This window comes from Primulina tabacum, chromosome 5 (assembly GCF_025594145.1).
Source record: "Primulina tabacum isolate GXHZ01 chromosome 5, ASM2559414v2, whole genome shotgun sequence".
In the NCBI taxonomy this organism is placed as follows: domain Eukaryota; kingdom Viridiplantae; phylum Streptophyta; class Magnoliopsida; order Lamiales; family Gesneriaceae; genus Primulina; species Primulina tabacum.
The window spans coordinates 7,263,500-7,289,803 of NC_134554.1; the positions used below are offsets into that span (position 1 = coordinate 7,263,500).

Here is a 26,304-nt window from a genome sequence, read left to right on the forward strand (position 1 = left end):
AGATGGAGCATCTGGAAGAAGAGAAACGAAGTTGTGTGAAATCGAAAGAGTATTTCCCAGAGACGTGATTGTTCGATACGCCATGCACCTCGCGCTTGATCTACGGAATACAACTAATGAACTCCAGCCGATCAGAGTAATGTATCTTCGCCTGAATCGCAAAGGCAATGGAGAAAACCCCTGAAAGGCTCCGTTGATGCAGCTATTTTTGGTACGTACGTAGGATATGGATGCCTGCTCAAAGACTCACAAGGGTCGGTAATAACTGCGATGTACGGATCATTCACCCCTAGGTAGCCAAAGCTCCGGGCATCGAGAATCCCTTAGCTGGCTCAAGGCCTACAAATTTAAAACATGATTGTTGAATCAGCTAGATGCTAAGTGAATAAACAAGTGGTCTCACAGAGAAAACGCGAGCCAAGATGTGGAAGCGTCAACTGGCCGAGACGATTTACTTGCGTGGATTTGTTTTCAATTTCATTCATTTTCTATTTTAATTAATGCATGGTTGTTTTAACGTAAATTTTGAGATGTTTCAAGCTCATTAACCATGCATTTGAGTGTACATGTGGGTGGGGTCGACTAAAAAATCAATGGATAATATCCTAAGGACATGATTGGTATGAATGAATAAAATAAATTATGAATTTAGTCAATCTTAAAATGAAATTAATTAATATATGAATGAAACAATAATTATATTTTATTTTAATGAATGATACTGAAAAGAAATGAAAAATGAATATCATATTAAGTTGCATGTTTTCAATTTAAATTAAGTTACATGTTTTTAGAATCACATATTTTATAAAAAGATGAAGTGATGAATTGAAAGATGAAAATAATAATTATTTTTAAAATTTTAATTTTATAAAATTTGAGTCAAACGTGGATATTGAATCTATTGTTCTTGTTTTTTCATTTTAAAATTGTACAAATTTTAAAAATTACTTTTAGCCCTTTTAAACTTAGAACCTTGAATTAAAAACCTACTTTTCAATTTCGAATAGCTCCAGCCACCACCCATTGTGGGTCGAGTGGTGACTTGAGATTAACAAAAGAAAACATATAATATTTGATTATTTTTATTTAAATTTTTTAGGATTTTGGTTTTTGCATGTGTGGCTTGTGAAGACTGTCTCTCTCTTCTCGTTCATGAAATATATTTTAAATATCTGAAATAAAAAAATTTATGACTTCATATTCACGTAATCGTTTTGATATTGCCCAAAATATGCTTATACTGGGTAGAAAGTGAGCATTCAGTCACTTCGGGTACCGGTCGAACCGAATTTTCTAAAATTTAACTGGATGAATTTTTTGTGTTCAAATCAAATCGAACCGCCATTGTGAAAATCGAATAGAACTGAACCAATAAAAAATCGCTAGTTAACCTAATAACCAATTTTTTTTAAAAAAAAATTAAGAATTAAATGAATGATAAATGGTAGAGCCGATAACGACGACTGAAGCTCACGGCCCACAACAAAAATATGTCATGGATATTATAGCTATTATTAATGCTTATATAAAAAATTAGTATTATTTTAAAAATAAATGGATTAACCAATCTTTTAAAATGAAAACCGAAATTCGGTTCGGTTAATTCATTTAATAAAATTAATGATCACCCCTGATAGCTTGTTTATAAATATTTTTTAGGACAAAAACTTGTGTGAAGCGGTCTCACGGGTCGTATTTTGTGAGATAGATATTTTATTTGTGTCATCCACGAAAAAAATTACTTTTTATACCAATAGTATTATTTTTTATTGTGAATATTGGTAGTGTTGACCCGTTTCACATATAAAGATTCGTGAGACTGTCTCACAAGAGACAAAGTCATTTTTTAGCTATTAATAAATAATTTTATCTTAACTCGGTGCTGGAATTCGTATATATCATATAATGAAAAAATATTCACTACACAGAACGAAACACACGTGATTTAATATAGTGTGTATATTTAAGCCAAAAATTTAATTTTTTTAAAAAATAATTGACTTTAATGAAGTTGATAGATTTTTGTAGAATCTCGGAGAGTTTTAAAAAGAATTTTATGGACTTTTGTAGATATTATGTCAGATTTTTATAGACATATGTAAACTTTTGTGTATAATTTTTAATTTTAATACGTCTTTTATTTTAATATATTCAAGGACAGATTGGTTTAATTTTGTTGTCTAAGAATAAATAATGTAGCCCAAAAATGCATTCAAATTAACATCCACATAAAAAGTATAGTAATGAAATTTTTATAAATTTTTTTTTAAAATATCATATTCTAAATTTCTACTAATCAGTTCATTTCGTCTATCGCAAAATTTTGTAATAATATTCAATTTTTCCTAGAAAATACGAAGATCTCACAACAAAATATTAAATCAAAAAATTTATTTAAATAAAAATTTTACGTTTGATTTTTATTTAAGTAGAAATCTCTTTTCTCACATTTTTAGCAATTCTCTTTTCTCATTTAGTAGCACTAAAATAAATGAACTTTGACAAGATATTGAAAAACTTGGTTAATTAAAAAATATTTGATGGGGTACTACCATGAATGAACTTTGACAAGATATCGAAAATAACGTTAATTAAAAAATATTTGATTTGCAATATACATTACAATTATATAATATTATGATGCATTAATGGTGCAGATGGGCAGTTGTGTATGTATTTATTATCAATATTTTTTGTATCCAACTCCATATTTTAATTACAGAACATATTTTAAATTTTAGTATTTTAGCAGGAGAAGACAAGAACGGGAGAGGGGGAAGCCACTGAATAAAAAAGGAATCTTTGTTGGAACTGAATAGTTTGGGAGGGTCGTTTGAAGAAGAGGGGACGTGCCCAATTTCATCCCAACAGTCGTGTTCTTGGTTTCTTCAAGTTCTGTCAGCAGATCACCAAGGTCCACCTTTCTCTCATTTCCCTTTCACTACCCATTTATATACATATATGCGTGTGTATCCTTTTTCAAGTTTTTACATGTAGACAGAGATAGAGAAATGTTCTTGGTTTCTGTCCTTTTTTTCATATCAAAAGTTGCTAACTTTATGAAGGGTTTCTTGTGTTTGTTGGGTACTTTGGATCATTTCCACACTTCTGAAAGTTGTGTGCATATATATGTTTGCACTATTAAAATGTGATGGTTGTTTGGGTTTATGATGTGTGTGTGGGTTTGGATTGGGATTCTTGAATGCATGTGGAATTTGGGGTGATTTGGATGAAATATTCGACTTTGTTTGCTTTAGTTTAAATGCAGAGTCGGTACATTACTTTCTTGGATTTTCTTTGTAGAGGGAAGATGGGCTCTGGGTTTTGATTTCTCATATCTAATTTAAGCATTGATAGTTAATAATTGGATGCATGCCCATTTTGAGATGGTGGAGTAACATTTTTTGAGAGAGAATGAATACAAGTTTAAACTGAGAACTATTTATGCTTTATAGGCTCTGATTATTCTGCTTTTAAATACTCCTGAATTCTTCTGAAATTATTTCAGAGGGTGATTTCGCTTCGGAATTTCTTCTGAAATTATCTTAGAAGGCGATGTTGTGTGCTTGTCGTTCGTGTGCTTATTTGGTTCCATTTTGTTACATTACAATATGCATGATTTCTCCTTTCTTTTGGTTGTACAGGGTGTTCTTGAATTTTAGAGGGTTTGTTTGTTATGTGATATTTCGAATCTGAAATTTTCTATCCAAAAACTTCCCGTTCGTTACATTTCAATATTAGAAACCAATTTTTCCTGAAAGTTCAACAGTAGTTTTACATCACGTTTACCACATTTTCCATGTGATTGGTTTAGTTTGACTTGACCAAGTTTGGTGGGAATTCGCCCAATTTTTTTGAATATTCAGGATCTTGCAAGATGCTTAGCATATTTTACTCATGGATGTTGGATTGAGATAATGTTAATGTTAATTTTTTTCCTATCGATGTTTATCGAATTAGCCCCATTTAAATGCTAGAGAGAGGGACCATTTGAGTTGGTAATTAGTTCTTGTTTGGTGACTGCTTCAATTAATTGCATACCAACCTTGTACGTAGAAAGCTAACCTACTTCTCTATGGGATTGATTTAGTTCATTGTTGAATAATTGTTTTTAATCAAAATGAAATAGACTTGTAGCTCTAAATTTAACCTATGTTATAGTCTATTGAATTTAAGTGTTTATGTTGAAGATCTTGTTGATTAGAGTCCTCTTTTTCGTGGTCTTGGGATGGTAATCGTTAATGTGAAATTTAAACTTGAGAAAGTTGCTATCATCAGGCCGATATCGTAAGTATTTGTATGGACAGCTATGTACATTAACTAGGATGGTGCTATTTTTGTAGGGGAAGGGCATAGTACATATAATACTAACATTTCTTGCAAAATTATTGTGTCAATGAACACTAATGGATCTGTATAGCATGGAGGAAACCCCTGATTCTTGAATCTTTTCTGCACTGGTGCATCTTTTTTCATGTGGTGCTTTTTATGTTTCGGGATGTGTATTTTGTGATTTTGTGTTAGCATGTGCCATGAATTCTGCGCTCGTTTGCCACCGTCTATTATACGAGATGAATGATTCATTTGGCCAAGTTATTGACATTCTCTTTTATTCGAGCAGGTAAAGCGAATAAGCGTTTGGATTATGAATCAGAATTTAGCAACTTCATCAAGTAATTCGTCTATGAATTCAACACTCACCCAATAAAGTGTCAGAGAACCTTAAATTTTAATGCCACAATTCATTATTAATTAATTAATTTATATTTTGAATTTGCAATAAAACATTGTTCCGTCTTCCAGACTGTATCAGAAGACCTTTAATACTAGCACTCTACCTTAACTTATTCTTACATGGAAAAGATAAGTTCTCAAGATCACTCTGCTTCATCCGACTCTGGTAATGGTACCTCGAGCTATTCTAATATCACTCTTTTATTTGTTTTCCATTTTACTCTTTCATTCTTGGGTTCAGATCTATTTTAATAATTATTATCTTGCTATTGACTATCGGTGGTTTGGCTTCCAAGCCCTCATGTTTTCTCTAGAGCTTGTTTTTGTATTTTCCATAGTTATGATCTTTTCTGGATTATTTTACTAGTTGAAGGCACCTTGTTTGTGTCATGAGTTAATTACAGATGGTTTTTTATAATGTTGCCTCTCATTTTGTGAGGGAAATAAATTGATAACTAGCCTTTAAAACATTGATTTTCTTGCTTATAATTTTTTCATTAAAAATATAAACTAAGTTTAGTTTTAGCCACCTGCCTACAAATTTAAAATTTGAAACTTTACTCCCGTAGGCCTTGGGTCCTAGCTTTCCCGTGATAAAAGCCATCTGTTTTCATTTGTCATCTGATTCGGTATGAATCAGTTGCCAAGGCTTTGGACATGCATGTATTGCCTTGTAAATTTTTTGTCAAACTCTTGATGGTTTTTTGTTTCTTTTTTCATGATCAATGAAACTTGTTTATCAATCATTTGATTTAGTACATGATGAAAACTACGGGAGACAAATAAACTACATGAAGCCTGCTTTGTTGCTGTGTGATCCCAACTTTTCCACCAATGCTTCTCTAGTGGATATGAATCAATCAAGGGTAAGATACCGTCTCATACCTTTGCTTTGAATTTCTAGTTTGATAACCAATTATGATTGATCATACTGTCTTGGTTCTGGTCCAGATTCCGTATTGTTACCCTGATCCTTACGTTGGTGGGTTCTTTACTGCCTACAGCCCTCATACTATGGTGAGTGAGCTATCACTTCTTAGTAATTTCATTAATACAAAAATCCTTCGATCTTGAAATTAGTTCACCAAAATATACATTTGTTGTTTCTATTTCAACATTTTTTAAAAGAACTAGCATGAAGAACGTGCAAACTGAAACAAATATTTTTTAAAATTATATCCAAACACAAGATAACCTAAAAATAACCAAATTATGGATTTTATTAATGCATAAATCATAATCATAATTTACATAAGTGAAACACATTAACAAATAATTATCAATTTAAAATCTTTATGACTGATTCATCAAAATAATTCATCAAAACAATTTCAAAACTAATGAAATAGTAATATTGATAGTAAAATATAACACATAATATTCAATTTAAATAATATTTAACCTTATACGGAATTTTTCTACATTTGGTTTTTAAAATTCTATATAACGGATAATTAATTTTATATCAGAATCGATCTTTCGTGAAATAACATTGATGACTACTAATTTCTTGTTAAATACAGTTTTAAAATAATAGATAAATCAATATATGTAATGAAATACACATTCAAATAAGATTATATGATAAATATCAAATAAAATCAAATAAATTCAAACGATAATTATTAAATATAGATTTTAAAATACTGGTATGATTTTCACTATTAAATTTGAAATATAATCAATATGTGAGACAATAAAACCAATTGTCTAAGAATTATGCCGTAAAATTTATATATTATGAGAGCTGATTTTGGAACTGAAACCAAGAAATGATTTTAGTTCTGATTTAGGTTCCACTGTTCTTGAAAACCATGGTCGGTTTTACCTTCATATCCTTATTGTTTAAATCTTAAACAATCTTAATAGATGTTTCAAATACTACCAAATTTTTTGTATTGAATTTATAAATTTGTAATATGTATAATTTTTTAAAAATTGCTACTAAAATCTTTATATTTCTTATTATAGTTAAACTCTCAGAATTCTTCTTAGTGATTCATATTTTATGAGATTATTAATATGTTAACATTGATAATTGTTGATATAAATTTTCCTAAATAATTTATTAAACTCTTTACTTTCAATTTTTTTTTGAAAAACCATAAAATATGTATTAAACTTCATATTTTGTATTATACTATTTTATAATGTTATTCAATTATTGCATATATTGTTAATTTTTTCATATATCTTATTTTGATACTATAATTTATTACTTAATTATAAATTGCACTAAAAATATAATTACATTAAAATCATAAAAAACATGTAGACAGAAAATTAAAAGAATAAAACATTTAAAGGTAGTATAAAGATGAATTATTTGATAAAATTAATATAGAAGTTAAATTTTATTCTTGAATTGACATAAATTATTACGATCGATATATTCTTGAAACTCATTCTTGATATCTTCTTTTACTTAAGTGACTGTTACTTTTGGATTTCTCTCTTTCTTATCTAATAATTCTGAAACACTTAACAGATTCAGCAACATGTAGCAGGGGCGACCTCTGGTCGAGTTCCGTTGCCTGTAAATCTTCCTGAGGATGGCCCCATATACGTCAATGCTAAGCAATATAATGGAATACTTCGAAGGCGACAGATCCGTGCAAAACTCGAGGCTCAAAACAAACTCGTCAAAACGAGGAAAGTACGTTCTGCATATCAACAATGCTGAGTAAGATCAGCAAGCTTACTTTCCGATGGCAGAAATGAAAACTAATGCTTACCATTGATAAATAAAATGCAGCCATATCTGCACGAATCTCGACATGTGCATGCACTAAATCGAGTCCGTGGCTCTGGTGGACGTTTCCTCAGCACGAAAAAGCCTCAGCAGTCGAACATTCATTCCACTCCCAGCTCTCAGAATGCTCAGGACTCGCTTCATTTCAATCAGAATGAGGAGTTTCTGACAGGAGATACTCGTTTATTTGAAGCTAGCAAGAGAAACTTACCTCCTATCTCTGATAGGACAAGCATCTCACAAGCAAAAGTCCGTTCTCCGGTTTCCATTCAATGCGGTGGTGGCAGTGGCCTAGTTTATAACGGAAATCGGCACTATGCTTCCATTGTCCGGTGAGGAGTCTATGAACGAAGGATTCTTCCGGCCGCGCAATCCATCCTTGGCTTTGTAACTCTTGCTCTTCCAGCAGGTTTGTGGTATAAAACACATCACAAAGTTGCTCTTTGTACTGAAAAGACGGTCGTCCAGGTTTCTTGATCTGTTTTTTCCGGGATTTATGTCTGAATCTGTTTTATATATGTGTTTAATTGTAACTTAACTTTCTTCTCAATGAATAATGATTTCCCGTCATATTTTACCCATATACGTGATGGGCTCTCATTTTCTATTTAAAATGGAACTGCCTGTGACTGAATTTCAAGAATCTGCTCTCTTTAATGCATTGCTTTTTGAATATTTTAAGGACATAATGTGTTAAAATTATATGTAAAAATTAAGTATATATTTTCATATTAGCATGCATGTTTTTCTTGCGTGATATAACCCTCCTGTGTTCTTCCATACCCGTGAGGCTTCACAGATCCATCGTTTACCAATGTCATTTCTCGCTTCATATGTCTCAAGGATCTTTGATTACATCCAGGGACGGAGCTACACAGTGGCGGAGCCAGGAATCCGATTCTACTCTGGCTAAAATTTTAAACTCTAAAATATTTTAATATTTTAAATTGATCTACCCGGGTTAATATCAAATTTATCCAAAATTATACAAAATTTTACTTATAAATTTTTTAAAATTTTTTTGGTTGGCCCGGGTGAAAAGTTGAGTGGCTCCGCCCCTGGAGCTACGGCTTTTCCGTCGGGGGACGAAATCGAATTTTTCATATATAGTTAATGGGTAAAATATCTATAAAAAAAATGTATGCAAAACCGAATAAAGCGTGATGAGGGGAACACAAGTCTAGACTTGATATGCAAAATCGAATATCAAACAATTCAATTACATAAAAAATATAGTGAAAAAAAGGGAGTCGGGGCGCGGCTAGGGGTAACCAAGCTGGGCTAAACTATGGCCTTAGGCCTAATATTTTACAATTCATTAGCTAATTCTTTCATTGGTTACTATTTACCAACTTTGACTTCAATTGATTTTTGAATGTTATGTCTGCTGCTCCGACCTCCGAAAATGTTAATTTTTCTTATTTACCGTCTTTTAAGACATATTTTATATTAACCAAATTGAATTATAAATCCATAAATATTTGAAACATAAAAGAGTAGGTCTCTTGTGACATGGTCTCACGAATATTTATATGTGAAACAGATCAACTCTACCGTAATACTCTTAGCATAAAAAGTAATACTCTTAGCATAAAAAGTAATATTTTTTCATGGATGACCCAAATAAGAGATCCGTATCACAAAATGCGACTCGTGAGACCGTCTCACACAAGTTTTTGCCAACTTAAAAATTTAAAGTACATGCATTTGATTTTGTATTTATTAATGTCGTTTAGTTCTAGTTAATATTTTTGGATAGCTTTATTTGTTTTCAAGATTAGACATGAAATTCTAAATTTCATTGTACTAAGTTATATTTATATCGTCCCATTATATTTCTTATTTATTTGTGAGTTTTATTAAAAATATAATTTATTATAATATCATAGATTTATTAACTAAAATAAAATAGACCAAGGGCATAATAGTATTTGTGGCCTTCTGAATTAATTTGGCAGGTCGTTATCAGGTCATACTATAAAAGACCCCGCAGAACGGATAAAATTTCAGTAATGCCCTCAAAGTTTCCCCCTTTTTCTCCCCCCTCCCCCCCTCCGGATCCCCGGTCATTTTTGAAAGGATTAGTGGAAGAACACACACTACAGTGTGCTTGTGCGTGTACGGAGGAGACATGGACGGAGGCGCGCATAATGTTCCTCGCACGGTTGAGGATGTTTTCAGAGAGTTCAAAGGCCGGCGGAATGGCCTGATCAAAGCTCTAACCACTGGTATCGTTTCTCGTTCATTCTCCATTTCGTACGATTTTCCTGCGACGATGTGTGTAGTGGACTACGTGGTGTGTGCTTTGTGTGTATAATTTTGGTCTCCGCTTGAGGTTTATATGGTTTAGGGTTTTTACTCGTTCAATTGTTTGTGCTCCTTTTTAGTTGCTATGACTCAATTTGGGGGCTTATTTGTTGTTTTTCCCATTTTTCAGACGTCGGAGATTTTTTCCAGCAGTGCGATCCTGGTGAGATGGGGTCTCTTTTACTATATTTTCTTATTGTTCCTCTTGTTTGTTTGTTTTTCTTTGCCGCTGTTTTTTCTTGCCTTGCATGACCTCATAATTTCGTTTTTTTTTCACTTGTGATTTTATGCATTTTGGGGAGCTCTTTTGGTGTGATAAGTTTAGTGGTTAGTAGTTTGAGTGTTTTGGTTGTCTTTATAGACAATTATCACTTCAATTAGGGTTTTGGGTCTGTACTTCGTGGATAAGATCAAAAATTGTCTTGCTTAAGTGATGGGAGATAGCGGTTGGAGCGTGGCATTAAGAATTTAACAAATTGTGGTACTGGAGGGTGGTAAATAAAAAGTTTAGCTTGGGTTTGCGTCTGGGAATTTTCGGGATACTCCCCGGAAAATACCTTTTGGCTACACTAACTTCCTTATCAACAATTCCATAATAATCAACGCAAAAACGGTCAGTATCTACTATTTAGGCTATGCTTTATTCTCGGTTGATGGTGGGTGTAGATGTTTATCCTCGATTCGAATATTTACTACTTAAATGCATGCTCATGAGTCACTTCATTTTTTACACGTGTTATTGTCCTCACTTAAGAGATTTTTCCTCCCAATTGTTGTAACTCCCCCATACAGTTGTTTATTCCTGACTAGCAGGTATTTATTGTGTGTTAAACTTCATTATTATTATATTATATTAGTTAATATATAGCAGTTAGTTATGCTTAGTGATATACAAGTTAGTTAAAATAAAAACAGAGTGCGTTAGTTCGTTAGTTGTGTATATACTACTTTTGTCACTTTTTTAAGGTTAAATCACTATCAACGAGAATACATAGATTTTCTCCAATATTCATCTTCAACATTGTGGGTTGTCTGTGCGTTGTTCTATACTAAACTGTTGATGTAAAATTCTGCTATTGGAAAGTATTTATTGTAATCTGAATGATATGGTATCTGTTGACATGGAAATTATGCAGAGAAAGAAAATCTTTGTCTTTATGGATTTCCTAATGAACTATGGGAAGTTAATTTACCTGCTGAGGAGGTTCCTCCTGAGCTTCCGGAACCTGCCCTAGGTATAAATTTTGCCAGGGATGGTATGCAAGAGAAAGACTGGTTGGCTCTTGTTGCTGTTCACAGTGACGCGTGGCTTCTATCTATCACTTTCTATATCGGTGCTAGATATGGTTTTGACAAAGCTGACAGGTAGGTTTTGATCAAACTTTAAATTCTTATGTTTTTTCATTTGTTGCCCAAGATAATGTCATTATTTTGTGCCGTGTCTCCGTGCAGAAATGTACAGGTATATAATTAGGGTTCATTGACAGTTTGGGTGGAATATCTCTATGTCCTACTTTATAGACATAAGTTTTCCCATGATTTCCACGTTCTTTCCCAATCATTTGTTACCATCCCTTCAATATAAGGTAGTTATTTGACATAAATTACATGCTTGATATATTTGACCAAATTACCTGTTTGTTTTCTCTTTCTATTCTACATATGATTTTCATACGAAAATCCAGTAGGTCACACATTAGTTTTAGTATTATTATTAGAATATATGAATTGGTGGACTAGCTAATTAACAAGGCCAGTTATGGTATATTCGTAATTATGTTTTAGGTTCCATATTTAAGTAAGAGGTTCTAAGATATGGTCAGACCGTCAGTTTAACATTTACATTTGTTCGGGCATAGTTGTAAAAAGCACGTGCCTAGCTCGCCTGAGGCATGGGGCACAACCGTACGCCTAGGAGGTGTCTTGGACGCAGCTGTACGCCTAGGAGGTGTCCTGGACGCAGCCCTTTAGAAAGGCGTGCTGAAGCTCGCGCCTTTCATAGGGGGCAAGACTGCAAGTTGCGCCAGAAGCGCAGTGCGGCGCTCTTCAGGCATCACTAGTTAAAAAACATAAAACCCGATGTTTTAAGTTAAATAAAATGCCGAGGCCCAGCCCAATATTTGTTTATTGTTAAAAAAGCTTATGCACAGTACACATTCACGGGGATTTACAAGCCTTTCCTAAAACCTTGACTTTCCTGAAAAACCACAGGCCGCAACTAATTCCCCAATCTGCATTTAGTTCCCACCGTACAATTGAAATTAATTTACATGTTCATCTGTTTTTGCACCGAAGACCTCAAAAAAATATAATTTTGGTGCCTAATCCTTTATCTACCGCAAATCGTTAACATTAGTAAATATAGAGAGGTTTAGTGATTTAGATGGTTGAAACTATTTTTTTATTTGTGTCAAGTATTACTAATTAGCTTCTGATTTATATAATTATTCAATAGCTCGTGAAATATAATTATCGTCGCTGTTAATATTAACATTGTTGTAAAATCCACTTCATAAATACACATTCTAAAAAAATATGATTGGTGTGACTCACTTCGAATAAGGCTCCATGACACCCTTTGGCCTTGCTAGTGCCACTTGCACCCTAAATAACAATGGGTTTGGATGGGTCCGAAGTTAGTACGGAATGTCATATATTCTAATTGCCTAATTCCTATCTCCTACTAATTTTGAATAACTGGCTTGCGATGTCATTTGTGAACTATAACTTTCAGATTGTTGTTGGATCGTTTGCTCTTTTGCTGTTATTTTATTTTTGGTTTCTGGATGCAGAAAACGCCTATTCAATATGATAAATGATCTCCCGACAATATTCGAAGTCGTAACAGGAGCTGCGAAGAAGCAAGTGAAGGACAAACCATCTGTCTCAAACCATAGTGGCAGTAAATCTAAGTCAACCCCAAAAGTGGTATAGAAGTCATATGCATACTGTTATGAAAACATGGAATTTTTCAGACATCCATTTTATGTTTGCAATATTTTCCTATATTTATTAGAATCACGCAACAAGTCTAGATTTGGCCAAGGCATAGATGAAATTTGCTATGTACACAGGAAAACGATTTCCTATTACTTTTCTGGCCAAGCTCCTTCCCTCTGAACTGTCCCTCCATGATTATTAAGTTTGACTAATTTGCATACAAGTGCACAACATTTAAGGTATGCTGATGGATCATGTTTACTTCATCCTCTTAGAGGTTAAAACTCAAAAGGCAACTAAGCTCCAGCAACCCAGCTTTACTGTTTCATATGGGGTTTTTTAAATTGTTTGGAAATTGTTGGCATGGTTGTCACTCTTACTCCACGTTGGTTCTCGTGCTGTTATTTGTAGATAATTTCATTGCAATATTCTGTCATTTTACCTTATAGTACCATGACATTCTGGTATTGAAGTTCATGCGTGCTATCCAAAACACTTATTCCGCTCTCAATAAATATTTCTTGAACCCGTGAACTCTTTCTTCTGGTGTTTGACCTTTTTTTATTATTATCTAATGGAACTAATGGGTTTTAAATCTTAGGACAAAATCTCCAAATCAGAAGTAAAGGATGAGGACGAAGATGATGGATTGGATGAAGTTGAAGAAGATGAAGAAGACCACGGCGAAACCTTATGTGGCGCATGTGGAGAGAACTATGCCTCTGACGAATTCTGGATCTGCTGTGACTTATGCGAGAGATGGTTCCATGGCAAGTGTGTCAAGATCACTCCTGCAAGAGCTGAGCACATCAAGCAGTACAAATGCCCGACGTGTAGTAATAAAAGATCACGCCCTTGATAAGTGCCAGAACATGCTCTATTCACCTTTCTTTGAACTGTATCTTCATGGGCACAGCTAAACTTGTTGTTGGTCCATTCTTCCTTCGTGTCAGGTGCTTGGTAGATACAATGGTTTGTTTGTTCTTGTTTCTTTGGATAATTTAGCTACTCTTCTAAGTCTTGTTTTTAAGTCCATTGTTCGATGTAGATAGATAGTCTGTAACTTGTATCTTCAATGTTAATTTATCGGGTTCTGTAGCAATCTCCTGAATACCGATAATCCCTAATTTATCGTGCTATGCATCCCTGAGCCCTAAGAATTAAGTGACGCGACCCACTGAAACTGGGGATGACCGCAGATCTCAACGTCCAGCTGACTGCGGGGGCAAAATCGGGACACAATAAAAAAAAAAAACTAGAGATATATAATTGGCAAAATTTTAGAGACAAAATTGAGAAAAAGAGACAAACGATAAGGATATGGTTGTGAATTATCTATATGTTTTTTTCTGGATACCGGTGATGTAGTCTAGTCCAATTTGTGGTGATGTAGTCTAGACGTCGAATAGTTTGAAGCTCGAAATCTAACTTGTAAACAATTTTTTTAAAATGTATATGACATTCCTGAAGCAAAAAAACATACTCGGAGATTATTTTTGAAATATGGACTAATTTTCCAAATGTATTTCAAAATTTTCTTTATGGTTAGTTTCTAATCCTTTCAAGGGGCAATCGTCGTGCAATAATGCAGACGGGCCTCGTGCGGATTCCTTTTGTGCGATTAAGTTTACCTGCAACTTTATTTTTTAAAATTTGTTTTTTTTTTAAAATATGATTTAAATTATTAAAATTAACAATAAGACAATTTTTTAAAATATTTTGGTTGTTTTAGATCTATGATCAAGATTATTTAGCTTTTTAAAAATTAAAAAAAAAAATCATTAAAAAAGTAAATTATCTTACCTCTTAATTATGTGTGTTTAAATATTTATGTGTGTTTTTTTTAAATTATGTTTTTAACATTATGTGCAAGTTTTTAAATTTTAATTATGTGTAATTTTAAATATAATCATAATCTTTCCATCTTGGTTTATGGGTTTTAGTGAGAAATTTCCGACGGGAGGAATGCGTTGCATGCGGCGGCGATCAGAGGGAGGGCGGCAGTGATCGCTGTGATGGTCCGGGTAAAGCCCGAGTGTACCCGGTTGCTGACGGATCGAGGGGAGACCTGTTTGCATCTGTGTGTGAAATGGAACATGTTGGAGGAGTTGAAGCTTTTGGTTATGTGTAGAAATGGTGAGTTTCTGAACTGGAAGGGTTGTGAGGGGAACTCTGCTTTGCATATTGCAGTCACTAAGAAGAACATTGAGGTACTAATGTTACTTTAAGTATCTTTTCGAGTTTTTTAGAGTAGTTTTATGGGAGATAAAAGTGTTTTCAAATAGTTTTTTGCAGATCATCAACCGTATACTTACATTGAATGGATTAGAAGTAAATGCTTTGAACAAGAATGGATTGACACCGATGGATGTTTTGAGGCAAAGTCCTCGACACCTCAGAGATATGGATATCGAACGTGCACTCATCAAGGCGGGTGCTTTGAATTTGAAAGATCTGAATCTGATCACGGATGAGTGGATACCAGAAAAAGTGAGGCAAATGACAGAAAAACAGTCTTTTGGACAAAGCAGTGCAAATAAACCAGTTGCAACGCATAAGAACAAGGACTGGCTCGGAAGGAAGAGAAGTGCATTAATGGTGGTGGCATCTTTAATTGCAAGACGACTATGTGGTAGATGATAATGGAAATCCAGTAAAAGAACCTCATTCAGTGGGGAAATCCGTGATGGCTTATAAAGATCCACAATACTATGGCATATTCATGATTTTGAACACTATTGCTTTTCTTGCATCCTTGAGTATAATCCTCCTCCTTGTTAGCGGGCTTCCTTTGAAACGGAGACATTGGATGTGGGTTCAAATGGTGATAATGTGGACAGCTATTACCGCTTTAGTGGGAACATACTTTCCGATTCTTAAATACATGTCACCGGATTACCTTGAGGCGGCTTTGCGTAAAGTTACCGAAATATCGGTATTAACATGGTTGACACTCATGGTGGTGGTTCTTGTAGGAAACGTTGTTTGCTTGAATTTGTGGATTCTCAGAAAGTATGGATTCATCAAAGAAAGGGAGACACGACGTTCTGCAAGTGTTGTGAACGATGAAGATGAGATTGATGCTTGAATAAGACGGTTCTGTGTAGATGTTTAAATGGATTTATTGAAAATTTTGATTCGTGGGATTATGGGAATTAGGTTTGACACCACATTTTGTGGCCAATATCTAACTATATGTTGGTTTATTGTTGAGAATTGAATTAATAATTTCATTCTATCTGCAAAACAATGTGTGTTTGTGCAAACGTATAGTTAGAAACTACGGTGTTGTTATTTTGAAGAATACATCAAAATAACATGTACAACTTAGTTTACATCACAACCTAAAACCAACCATACAACATAAACTTCACCTTTCTTCCATTCCTAGTATAATCACACAAATCTATCAAGGAAAAACAACGTTTGGATTGCGAATATGTCGCTTTTGTGCCACGTGTTCTTTCCATTTAGCTCCGGTTCCTTGAACAGGAGAAGAGACGCTCCATAGTGCATCTCCAGGCTGAGCAGTTGCTTTTGTCATAGGTGCAGCAGAACTCGAAGATTTGGCGACAGTTTTTGACTTCAGAATCGGGTGCTTGTTCTTCTTCCCCATTCCATTGGCAAGCAACCAACGGGACCCTGATTGTTGCTGATTTGTCGAACCCCATAACTTATTTTTACCAGGTTCGGTCTTTAAACCCGCAACATGCACTTCAGTGATCTTGAATTGGGGTATGAGTTCTTCCAACAATGGTGTCCTCTTTAGGCTGTTCAAGAACGTCTTCCTTCTTTCCAACCATGGTCTCTTCTTCTTCTTCTTCAATGGAGTTCCGTAGTACGGAAACCGTGCTGTAGATTTTAGGCTTTGGTGAGACTAACAGTCTCTCCACTTGAATGAGAGCAAGCATTGGAGTGCCAACTGGCTCATAGTCTCTTAGAGGATCACGTAGCTGTACCATCAATGCAAAGGTAAAATTATTACCCAACAAACCGTGCTTCCTACACTTGCCACGCCTTTTCTCTCCCTTAGATCGTCCCCGAAACATTTCCAGTGAAGTAGCATGATGTGCTGCTAGTATTTTAGAGGTTCGCTCACTAACAAGATCATAGTCATCCATTTCACCAGAATCCAACTTCATCCACTCGTCAAGCGTAAGCGTTAGACCCATTAATCCATCAACATTTTCACCGCTATCTTTAACATCCAGCAGTTTCAATCCACCAGTACCATCAAGTCCTATGGAGCCATCCACGTGGACTGTTTTTCCCTTCAGGGTCGAAATTTCACCTATAGATTGTGAGCTAATATTTGAAGGTGCATCTTCATCTGATAAACCAGATTGTATCCGCAAACCTTCAATTGAAAGGGCTTCAATTTTATCCATAGCCGAAGGAGCAAGGTCCTCCAAAGAGACATACTCTGCATCACCACTGACAGAATCAAGTATGCTCGATCTCCGGCCGGAGGATATACCTTTTATACTCTTTTGCTCATTCGGTGTATGTTGCATAATTTCAGATTCATGCTGCGGTAAACCTTGCCTGAAAAATAAAAAACGCATAGCTTAACAACTAAGCTACTAGAGTACTAGTTATGAGGAAAATAACACATGGAAAGATATGTCACGGGCAATGCCACAATATTGACAGAAAACAAACCTCTCGGGACCATCCAGACTTGGCATAGCTTCCCATGCTATTCGTTGCATCGTCTTCCCAGTTATATCTTCTAAAGGCATTAATTTACTTGCCTGCATGTAGAGCTTCTCAATTCCAATAGATGCCAAACCGTGAAGCATTTCCATCACACCAGAACCCATCTCTGCAGGGACAACCACAGGACTAGACACCTGCATAATCAATCATCCTCCGGTTTTCGCATGCCGGAACAGCATAGGATTCATTGAGCGCAAAAAACCACCATTTTTAGTCTGCAGAAATGGACCCAAACCTTCAGCAATGGGAGGCAGTAGCTGAGGATCTTCGGGGAGTATGTCAATTGGACTGCTGAAACCTCCTGAGGCACTTGGTGGAGAATGTTGAAATGCCTTCTCATTAAAGCCCCACTCACGCATCAAAGCTTCAGTCTCCAAATCCTCCAACCTTGATGTCTTTGTTTGATTTCTGAATGCGTCTATTTCCACCGTAGATATCTCCTCAAAGCCTTCACGCATCGACGAGTGGTGGAGATCCTCAGAAATGGTTCCCCAGACAGATTCTGAGTGAGCGTAAAAAAATGGTTCACTTGGATCACTGTCGATATTGAAGTTGAGTAAACCTCCATTGGCAAGAGAATCCTTCTCAAATTGCCGTAGTAAGCGTTCTCTTGGAGACTCAGGCTCACTTTCAGAACTCAAACCAACTGGATTATGCTCTACACCCAACATGTCCAAGAAATCACTGGCCACCAATTTAGAAACATCGTCCAAGCTAAGTGATTTTCCCTTCCTTCGTTCCCTACAATTATCGGCATCCATGTTATTAGTTGGGTGAAAAGCATAACTTTCATCTTCTTGAGAATCAAATCCTTCATTCACCAAATCAGAGGCACAAATCAGTGCTGACTCCAATTCTTTCATTAGCGACTCTTTGGTGCATGTGTCACTTTCTGTCTCTTTATAGTTACAGGTGCTCACTGATAGCTCATCTTTGTGAGAAACAATTTCTTCAGCTGTAGATCTAGGGGGCCATTCTCATCAATGGGGAATTCAATAGTATTGACAGTTTCAAGACCTCCTCCAAGAACTTGAGTAATCTTTGACGAATCATCTTCGTGTTTCACCTCTTCTTCAGCAAACTCTTCTACCCCTTTCTCTAGGACAGAAAACTCATTTATTTCACGCTCAGTATCAGAAATTTTCTCAGCAGCACCAGCATTGATAAATGAACCCATTTTATGATCATCGATGGATGAAGGATCAGGATATAACTTATTTCCAACTAAAGCGTCAGATATCTCTTCATCAAGTTTTTGATAAAATATATTAACTGAATCAGACAATTTGATGTGGGCAAAACCTCATGAAGATCCTTTATATCTTCTGCAGAATGGTTTGAGGTAGATGACCTGGAAGGGAGACTTTCTCCCCGCCGAATGCTAAGAAGCTCATCCATTTCATTAAATTGGCCCAGGCTTTTTGTAGTCCTTCTACTATTCTGCTGCCAGCTTGGAATCTCGGGAACATAACTATTGCTAGCTGGCCCAGTACCATCATTCCCAATCACAACATATCCGAAACTGACATTTATCATTGCACTTCTAGCTTTACCTGATAACTTGAAACTAGTTGTCCACTTCCCGGAGCTCTTCTCCTCTTCCAAGTCCTCCAATGTTAGAGGAAGCAGCCTAGTCAAATCAATTCAATGCTTCCCCAAATCAAGATCTGGCGCATCACACACAGAACCATACAGCAAGAAATGCTTCGCCTCATACTTCGCCGAATGGTGAGGACCGCTCCTGCTACCATAAACAGAGCAACAATGTGTCAATTGTTCCTCAAATTCAGCTACTCCTAGGTGAACCCTAATAGGACGAGTCATCAGCTCATCATCCCGGCTCTTCCAACAAACAACAAGACAAACATCATCAAAGAAATCTGGTAATCCCTCAATGGAGTGGACTATGAGTGAGAAACAACAATTGAACCGACGGTTTCGAAGCTGAGTCAAGGCCTTTAGACCCTTCCAACTCCAAAGAGACCTCTTCTCTTTCTCAAAAGAATCTTTAGCATTATTCTTAACATACCCTGGCTTCACCCTTGAATCTGGCAAATCGGATTTTCCGACGGACTTGGATCGGCTACTGGCAGTGGAAGAAGCGAGCCTCTGCAGCTTTTTATCCACATGCAAGGCTTTATTTATCGTTTCAAGGTCACTCAGAAACTTCCCCCCTCCGGAATTCTCATAAGCGCTCTTCCTATCATTGGCTTTGGACAACATTATCTTCCAATAACTTCAAATTCAAACACAATTTTCCCAACACTGCAAATCCTTCCAAAATCACCTGGAAAACAACACTCCCCCAAATCAAATAACCAGAAATCCAAAAAATGGTCAGCTGCCCCTGTTTCAGATCGAAAATGCTCAAATTTACACGCGTCTGGGTAAAGCTAAAAACAAAACCAGCTCTTTGGATACCTCAAAAAGGTTTTCTTTTGGGGAGATTGGCTTGGGAAAACTCAAAACGAGAAATCTCGACATCAAGTCATAGGTTTTATCGTCCGATAGATTAAATTAATCCACAAACGCTAATTAATGGATGCAGATCAATTTCACATGCATATAACTCAAAAAAAAAATTCAAGATTATCAAGATATTTTTGTTACAAATAGAGGGAAAATTAGGAATCCTACAAGAAAATCATTCGAAACTTCGACCGATTCTTCCGCTCTCAGTTTGTCTCTGTCCCCCTTGGCGTGACAGGAGAGGATTGAGTTCAACGGAATAATTTAGTATTTTCAATTGGGGGCCCCTTCATTATTCAATTCTCTCATGTTTACCACATTTTATTTATTACGTTTGGCATGAATCACATGATTGGGATAAATTTAAACATGTTTTAATTTTTAAAATCAATTTTTTCTAACTTAATATCCTATCCAATTATATTAACTCTCTACATAATCCTATCTCCAAAAATAAATATAATCTTATTAACATATATGCCCCGTCAACAGCATGATTAAACGACTCGTGAGACCATCTCACATAAATTTTTGTCTAAATTAAAATAAACTTAATAAAAAAATGATTACGATTTAAAGTAATTTCGATAATAATCACCGAACTTTTTCCTTAAAAATAGAATTTAAATTTTAGAAATAGTATTCTAGGAAAAACGAGATTTTTTTTATCCGATACGACGCCCTCTTGTTTATAATATAGAGTGGATATATATATAAAATCTTCCCAAAATAGATCGAATACTTAAAGAGTAAGAATAATAGCAACATGAGTCTTCGGTGAAATGCATAACCCATTTAAGGAACACGATCACTTTTTCAAAGTTGCTAAACAAAGTCAATACAAAAAGCCAGTTCATCGTGAGAGCATTGATTATTACTTCTACAATTCGATTTTCTAGATAAATTAAGAAATGATTATTAATTTAATGAAGATTGATTCATCCTTCGACTTTGTCCAAATATAGACAAATGTTTAGTTGCTATTATTACAAGTAATTGGACCGATAAACTATTTTATTTTCATCTTTACGTTCGACAATGAAAAAAAGGGCCTTTTTTTTTTTTGCTAAAGTATTATTCTTGAAAGTATATGATCTTTAATAAAGTCTAAAATAGGACTCATCACTATTTTCCATTTTATAATTTTATATTGAGAATAACGTACAAGTTAAGTTGTCCAATAAATTTTTTTACTATGAAATTAAATTTTAAAAATAAGATGATAATACTAATTATTTTATATCCTCATTTATTCGGAACACATTTGTTCCCCACATGTCATAATCACAATGAATGAAGACAAATCCAACAAATTTAATCGAGTAAATCAAATAAATGCATGCAAGGGAAATAACAAAATTTTTTTTTTTCAAAAAACAAATATGGATTCAATTTTTTAATTTATTAAAAAAATCGAAGTTCAGGATTCAAAACCAAACCGTCTTTCTAAAATCAAACTAAAATTATCTCGTTTCGATTTTGAGAATAAAAATGTTTGGGTTTGTTCGTAAATAAAGTTTGATAAAATTCATAGGCCGGAGTAAAAGTGAATTTAAATAAACAAAATCGACAATATAAATTTTCATTTAAAAAATAACAACAGAATCTTCGGAAAAATTAAACCCCTTCGGTGATCAGAGAGATTCAGAAGTATTAGCAAATAGCAATTTATTTTTGTAATCGGATTAGTTTTTTTATGCAAAGATTAGCCAGCTGAACAACGCGAAAGCGACAGATTTCCCTTTCCCTAGACAGACGCTCACTCCCAAAAAGACATTGTCTTGGATGAAGCAAAGTACCACGTCCAATAGCCTTCTTTCTTTAAATTCATTTCCCGCAGTGAAATAAGGAAGTTTCTTGAAAAATAACAGGTGGGTTTTCGTTTATACGGAGAAAGAATGACAGCCTATGAAGAAATCATGGAGGTGGAGGATTCAGAAGGGAATTCATATGGGCAAGTTAAGCTAAGATTCAAAGATCGGTCCAAGGTACGAGCTTTTTGTTGTGTAGATGCATGAATGCAATTTGCTAGTTAATGGGTACAAAATTTGCAAATTTCTTGAGGTGGGTTTGCATTTTGGATGCTTTATTCATTTGGGTCGTGGTAAGCAATTCCATGGTGCACACGCAAAACTTCTATTTCAAGGGAAAAAAATTACTCGAAATTTGAAAAAATTTCATGTCTTGATTGTTGCCTGCTCGTGTGTGCTTTGAATGTTATTTGTTTACGTGGGCTGCGTTTGGTTTTGCGTAGGCAGTGGCTCAGACCAAGGAGATACTGTCTAAACAAGCAGATCAGACCAAACAGATCTTGTCCAAGCATGCGGATAAGATCGCCAAACAGGCTGAAGAACATGAAAGATTCATCAATAAGGTATTTTTCTTGCATAATTATGTACAAGATTATTTATTCTTCTGCCTTTTGGATTAGGGAAATGTGATTAAATGGAAGCAGGACCATAGTAATATACAGGCGTGCAAATTAATGAGAAAACTGGTTGTTTTTAAGATTCATCAACTTGATTCTTAGTGTAAGGCGTATTTTTCCAAAGTTCTGATAAATGGTTTTGTTGGGAACTATTTAGGTGACGCATTTGCTTGGCGTTCTTGGCTTCGGAGGATTCTGCTTTGTTTTTGGGGCAAGTGAGTAGAACATCTACTGACACGCGACTTTGTTGGGATTACTGGCATGCATTGTAATCGTGTCTGATCTTTGGTTGGTTGAATGACAGGGCCACAAGATGTGCGGTACTTATATTGTTTGTTTTACATTATTTTCGTTCCTCTTCGATGGATTTACTACCGATACAAGAAATGGCACTATTATCTTCTGGTAATCTCCTACTCATCTATACCATTTGATTGCCCTGGTGGAGGATCAATCTGGTATTTTGGAAATTTGTTAGAGGTCCTTCTGTTTTGTGAGTGACGTGATAGTTCATTGCTGCTATTCCAGCGGCTTTACAAAATTTAGGCTTAGGCTCAGCCTTGAAATTTAGTGCATGTGTCAACTGCACCTTGTCACGGTTAGCTATATCTAGTTTCGTATTCTATATTCAGTATTTACATAAGGTTTGAAGATTCAATATGATCTTATACAATGGTTATGAGTTTGAATTCATAGTGCATGCTATGCTTCGTCTACACTCTTAAGGAAAGAGTATTCTCATGATTCACTTATGTTTTTGTCATGCAGGACTTTTGCTATTATGCAAATACTATCTCTTTGGTCATGATTCTGGGTTATCCTAGAAACGAGAAACTTTTCATGGTTTGCTTCTCATTTGCAGAGGTAAGTTATTAGATTACTGTTACTTCAGTTCATTAACATAAACCCTTTCTCTTTTTTTTTTCAAGTTCATGTAAAATGATTACAGGGACCATTGGCATGGGCGCTCATTGTTTGGCGCTGTAGCTTAGTTTTCAATTCTATGGATAAAATTGTAAGCGTCTTCATACATCTTTTGCCTGGTAAGATGAATCTCCTCTACCATTCTTTAAAGATTCATTGGCTATTCAGTATCTTTAGATTTTGAGGACTGAATATTTGGATTTTTTTTCCTGTTAATTTTGACTATTTAAAGTTGATACATAGTCCAAATTTACATTAAAACTTCTTGACGATGTTCCAAGTTTTATATCTGTGCTTACGATACATCTATGGTCACACATTTTGGTCTTTGATTTAGCTCAGCTCTTAGCACTGGCATGGACCAAGGTTTGGAGTATTAGAGTCATGCATATGATGCATTAACCTAGTAATTAGATCGACAGTTGCTCAATGTGATGAGATTGTTATATACGGCATCTGTATGGTGTACTATGTCAGACGAGAAATTTTGATTTTCAAGGTGACGGAATCATCATGTTTTGTAACTACATACCATATTTCAGATGTTTTTCATAAGTTAAGCTTCCAGAGTTATCTCGAGGTTTCTTTACATGAAAATGGTTAGCAACCTTAGCCAAAAGGCTATGGTTCTTCAGGTTGAATTAGTTGTTCTCAGGTATACCAGGAAGATAATTAATGAATGTTTTCTATTCATTTCTGTATAATGGGTGAAAACAGAATCTGGGGATTTGACCAAATCAAGAGGCAAAAACTAAAGTGACACTCTTTTCCATTTACAAGAAACTTGTTTCAGACTTTGCCTTTTTCTGTGTGTTGGGTGGAGGTGGAGGCACCCCACTGACAACCTCCTCTTTTTCGTCCTTGCCCCTACCTCGGAGTTCATAAAAGGATGCGGAAGTTTTGGCAGTAATTTCTCCTTATATTTCATGGAATTCGAGAGCAGCTTGTGAATTATTCACAGTACAAAATTTCTTTTATGATAGTTAAACTGCTTCAAAATGTGCTCTTCCCCAGAAGAATGTAGGAGACAGGATGTATTACTAGCACTTTTGTGGACGGTGATGGAAAATAGGAACCATGTTGTACTCTGAATGTCTTTTTCTTGAAAATGGAATGATTCAGCTAAACTATTTGTCCTTCTGCCATTCCATGTTCACTCCAGCGGTCCAGCATATCGTAGTAGCTCAGATTGTTGCAAAAAATTATTGAAAATTATTCTAAAATGTATATATAGTCCCATAATCAATTAAGTCATCGATGATTCAAATGTGGCTTTCAGGATTGGTTTTCTTCACAATTCGATGGTGGGATCCTCTGTTTTTTGAAGCCATGCATCCCGAGGGAACAGCTCGGAGAATAACATGGCCCTATGCAGAAAGCAAATCATATCTGTGGACATGGCTTTTTTTTGTTCCTTTGGTGGCTTACAGTGTGTGGCAGCTTCTTTATTTTCTGATTGTAAATGTTTTACGTCACCAAAGACTACTCAAAGATCCCGAAGTAATGACTTCCTACAGGTTTCCACCTCTCTCTCTCTCTCTCCCCGGCTGCAAGTTACTGTATATCAGGGATGGTTTCAGCAAGAGGGTGATGATGACGATCGTGTCCCATCCAACAAAAAGTTTTGTAACTGTATATGTAATTTTTTTAAAAAAAACTTCAAGTTTTGTCCCCAAATATCTAGTTGGTTTTCTCACCTTGTCAGGTCTTACCGATTTCGAAAGTTTAGGTCCACCCCTGATTAAAATGATACTTCTGTTAAACTTGGAGCCCAGCTTTTCGTTATTTAATGGAATGGAAACATATGGTCACTACTTTTCGAACTTCTTATCGAGCAGGGAACTGTCAAAGAAAGCCCAGAAAGCAAACAACATGTGGTGGCGTTTAAGTGGATTGCTTGGAGATCATAATCGCTTGTTTATGTACATTCTGCTTCAAGCCATATTCACCGTAGCAACTATGGCGCTCACCGTCCCGATATTCTTATCTTACAAATTACATGTTGCCTTTCAATTGCTCAAGGTTACTGCAACTGTATGGAATGGAGGAAACTTCTTGATAGAAGTTATGCCGAGGCAGGTCATCTTGAAGGAGAAGAAGAAAACAGAAATGAAGCCTATCGAGGCTCAGTTTGACCAATCCGAGGAGAACTTAATGAAAACCAATAACTCTACTGATGCGATAAAATCTTAGCAGCATTTTCTTTGCGTGCTACTTTAGTTGCGTTTGATCTGTAGAAATGCTGTCTTTTAGAATGATTCATGTTTCTACATTTGAGGTTAATTAATTGTGCTCTGTCTTTTGGTGTATTATGTAGTTAGATTTGATTTCTGTTACTGTCATATAAGCCATCTACTGTGATGAGCGGAGCGGAGCTGAGCTTTGATCCTTTTGACGACAGGGGGGTGAGATGAGCTAGGATAGTAGGACGATATTTTGTGCCTGTAGTCCCCGCAACACCAAGAATGGAACTAGGCTAGTCAATTTCCTTCTGGTATTGGTGGGGCGAACGATTTTAAAACTTTAAAGTGTTTTTTATTTAATTTATTTATCAACTTAAAGAATACAGAATTTGAACTTCGAAATATCACTATCCATCCCTTCGACCACAATTTTGAGAGATCGTACCAAGATTTTTTTAGTGACGAGGAAATGGTCATATTCAGCTCAGTATGCTTCATTTTTTCTTTTTTGTCTTTGTTTGAATCCCGATTGCTTTCCAACGATTTCACGGAAACCTGGGAATAAGGCATCAACTATAAATGCTTAATCAATGAAAAAAAGAACCAATAATCTGTGTTTCTTGAGAGGATTAACGCTTGAATAGTTAATGGGAAATTTTGGGTAAAATATTAAAATTATATTTCTCCTGTTCTCCATCCCAATCACACACTTTCCCTTTCTTTTTTCAGTATTTCAAATATGTATAATCCAATTTCTGCATTTAATATCATTGTCTTGTTTTTTACGATTACTCTTATATTAACTAATTCCTGAAAAAGTACAATCATTTTCTGAATAAATTAAA

At 35.2% G+C, this 26,304-nt stretch overlaps 4 protein-coding genes, 1 long non-coding RNA gene and 1 pseudogene across 8 annotated transcripts; 4 read left to right on the plus strand and 2 right to left on the minus strand.

Moving 5' to 3' along the window:
• Window positions 1–2,733: 2,733 nt before the first annotated feature.
• LOC142546052 (nuclear transcription factor Y subunit A-8-like) lies at window positions 2,734–8,135 on the plus strand. 4 transcript variants are annotated; one of them, XM_075653542.1, is made up of 7 exons: window positions 2,734–2,917; window positions 4,625–4,714; window positions 4,807–4,903; window positions 5,494–5,603; window positions 5,689–5,754; window positions 7,226–7,393; window positions 7,493–8,135. In XM_075653542.1, the coding sequence occupies exons 3-7, from the start codon at window positions 4,858–4,860 to the stop codon at window positions 7,823–7,825; spliced, it is 723 nt and encodes a 240-aa protein (XP_075509657.1). In that variant the 5' UTR covers window positions 2,734–2,917; window positions 4,625–4,714; window positions 4,807–4,857; the 3' UTR covers window positions 7,826–8,135. The 4 variants fall into 4 exon arrangements, with proteins under 4 accessions (XP_075509657.1, XP_075509658.1, XP_075509660.1 ...); XM_075653543.1 differs by having other exon boundaries at window positions 4,625–4,676; XM_075653545.1 differs by having other exon boundaries at window positions 4,625–5,350; window positions 5,419–5,603.
• A 1,354-nt stretch (window positions 8,136–9,489) lies between these two features.
• LOC142546051 (PHD finger protein ALFIN-LIKE 5-like) lies at window positions 9,490–13,838 on the plus strand. The gene is made up of 5 exons (XM_075653541.1): window positions 9,490–9,717; window positions 9,927–9,959; window positions 10,933–11,161; window positions 12,589–12,724; window positions 13,338–13,838. The coding sequence occupies exons 1-5, from the start codon at window positions 9,621–9,623 to the stop codon at window positions 13,593–13,595; spliced, it is 753 nt and encodes a 250-aa protein (XP_075509656.1). The 5' UTR covers window positions 9,490–9,620; the 3' UTR covers window positions 13,596–13,838.
• On the minus strand, window positions 12,774–13,371 carry LOC142546053 (uncharacterized). Its single transcript, XR_012820408.1, has 2 exons — window positions 13,122–13,371; window positions 12,774–13,006 (listed from the first exon to the last, which is right to left on the minus strand). It is a non-coding gene; the product is annotated as an uncharacterized LOC142546053 (long non-coding RNA).
• LOC142547838 (ankyrin repeat-containing protein BDA1-like) lies at window positions 13,643–15,944 on the plus strand. Its single transcript, XM_075656304.1, is given in 5 exon segments — window positions 13,643–13,708; window positions 13,785–13,791; window positions 14,684–14,946; window positions 15,032–15,354; window positions 15,356–15,944. Coding segments are annotated over 5 exon segments (1,128 nt in total). The 3' UTR covers window positions 15,825–15,944.
• Window positions 15,945–16,006: 62 nt separating this feature from the next.
• LOC142546050 (protein PLASTID MOVEMENT IMPAIRED 1-RELATED 1-like) lies at window positions 16,007–19,678 on the minus strand (annotated as a pseudogene).
• Window positions 19,679–21,551: 1,873 nt separating this feature from the next.
• Window positions 21,552–25,585, plus strand: LOC142546054 (glycerophosphocholine acyltransferase 1-like). The gene is made up of 8 exons (XM_075653546.1): window positions 21,552–21,912; window positions 22,179–22,298; window positions 22,510–22,567; window positions 22,657–22,757; window positions 23,121–23,216; window positions 23,302–23,395; window positions 24,556–24,793; window positions 25,115–25,585. Exons 1-8 carry the CDS (start codon window positions 21,823–21,825, stop codon window positions 25,467–25,469), a joined length of 1,152 nt encoding a protein of 383 aa, XP_075509661.1. The 5' UTR covers window positions 21,552–21,822; the 3' UTR covers window positions 25,470–25,585.
• The last annotated feature ends 719 nt before the right edge of the window (window positions 25,586–26,304 follow it).

Bases quoted from the DNA above. Each gene is read 5' to 3' on its own strand.
- LOC142546052 (XM_075653542.1), top strand. From the start codon at position 4,858: ATGGAAAAGATAAGTTCTCAAGATCACTCTGCTTCATCCGACTCTG. The intron at 4,904-5,493 runs GTAATGGTACCT...CATTTGATTTAG, and splicing joins CTCTGCTTCATCCGACTCTG to TACATGATGAAAACTACGGG. The intron at 5,755-7,225 runs GTGAGTGAGCTA...AACACTTAACAG, and splicing joins CCTACAGCCCTCATACTATG to ATTCAGCAACATGTAGCAGG.
- LOC142546051 (XM_075653541.1), top strand. From the start codon at position 9,621: ATGGACGGAGGCGCGCATAATGTTCCTCGCACGGTTGAGGATGTTTTC. The intron at 11,162-12,588 runs GTAGGTTTTGAT...TTCTGGATGCAG, and splicing joins GGTTTTGACAAAGCTGACAG to AAAACGCCTATTCAATATGA. The intron at 12,725-13,337 runs GTATAGAAGTCA...TTTAAATCTTAG, and splicing joins CTAAGTCAACCCCAAAAGTG to GACAAAATCTCCAAATCAGA.
- LOC142546054 (XM_075653546.1), top strand. From the start codon at position 21,823: ATGACAGCCTATGAAGAAATCATGGAGGTGGAGGATTCAGAAGGGAAT. The intron at 22,758-23,120 runs GTAATCTCCTAC...TTTGTCATGCAG, and splicing joins AATGGCACTATTATCTTCTG to GACTTTTGCTATTATGCAAA. The intron at 23,217-23,301 runs GTAAGTTATTAG...AAATGATTACAG, and splicing joins TTTGCTTCTCATTTGCAGAG to GGACCATTGGCATGGGCGCT.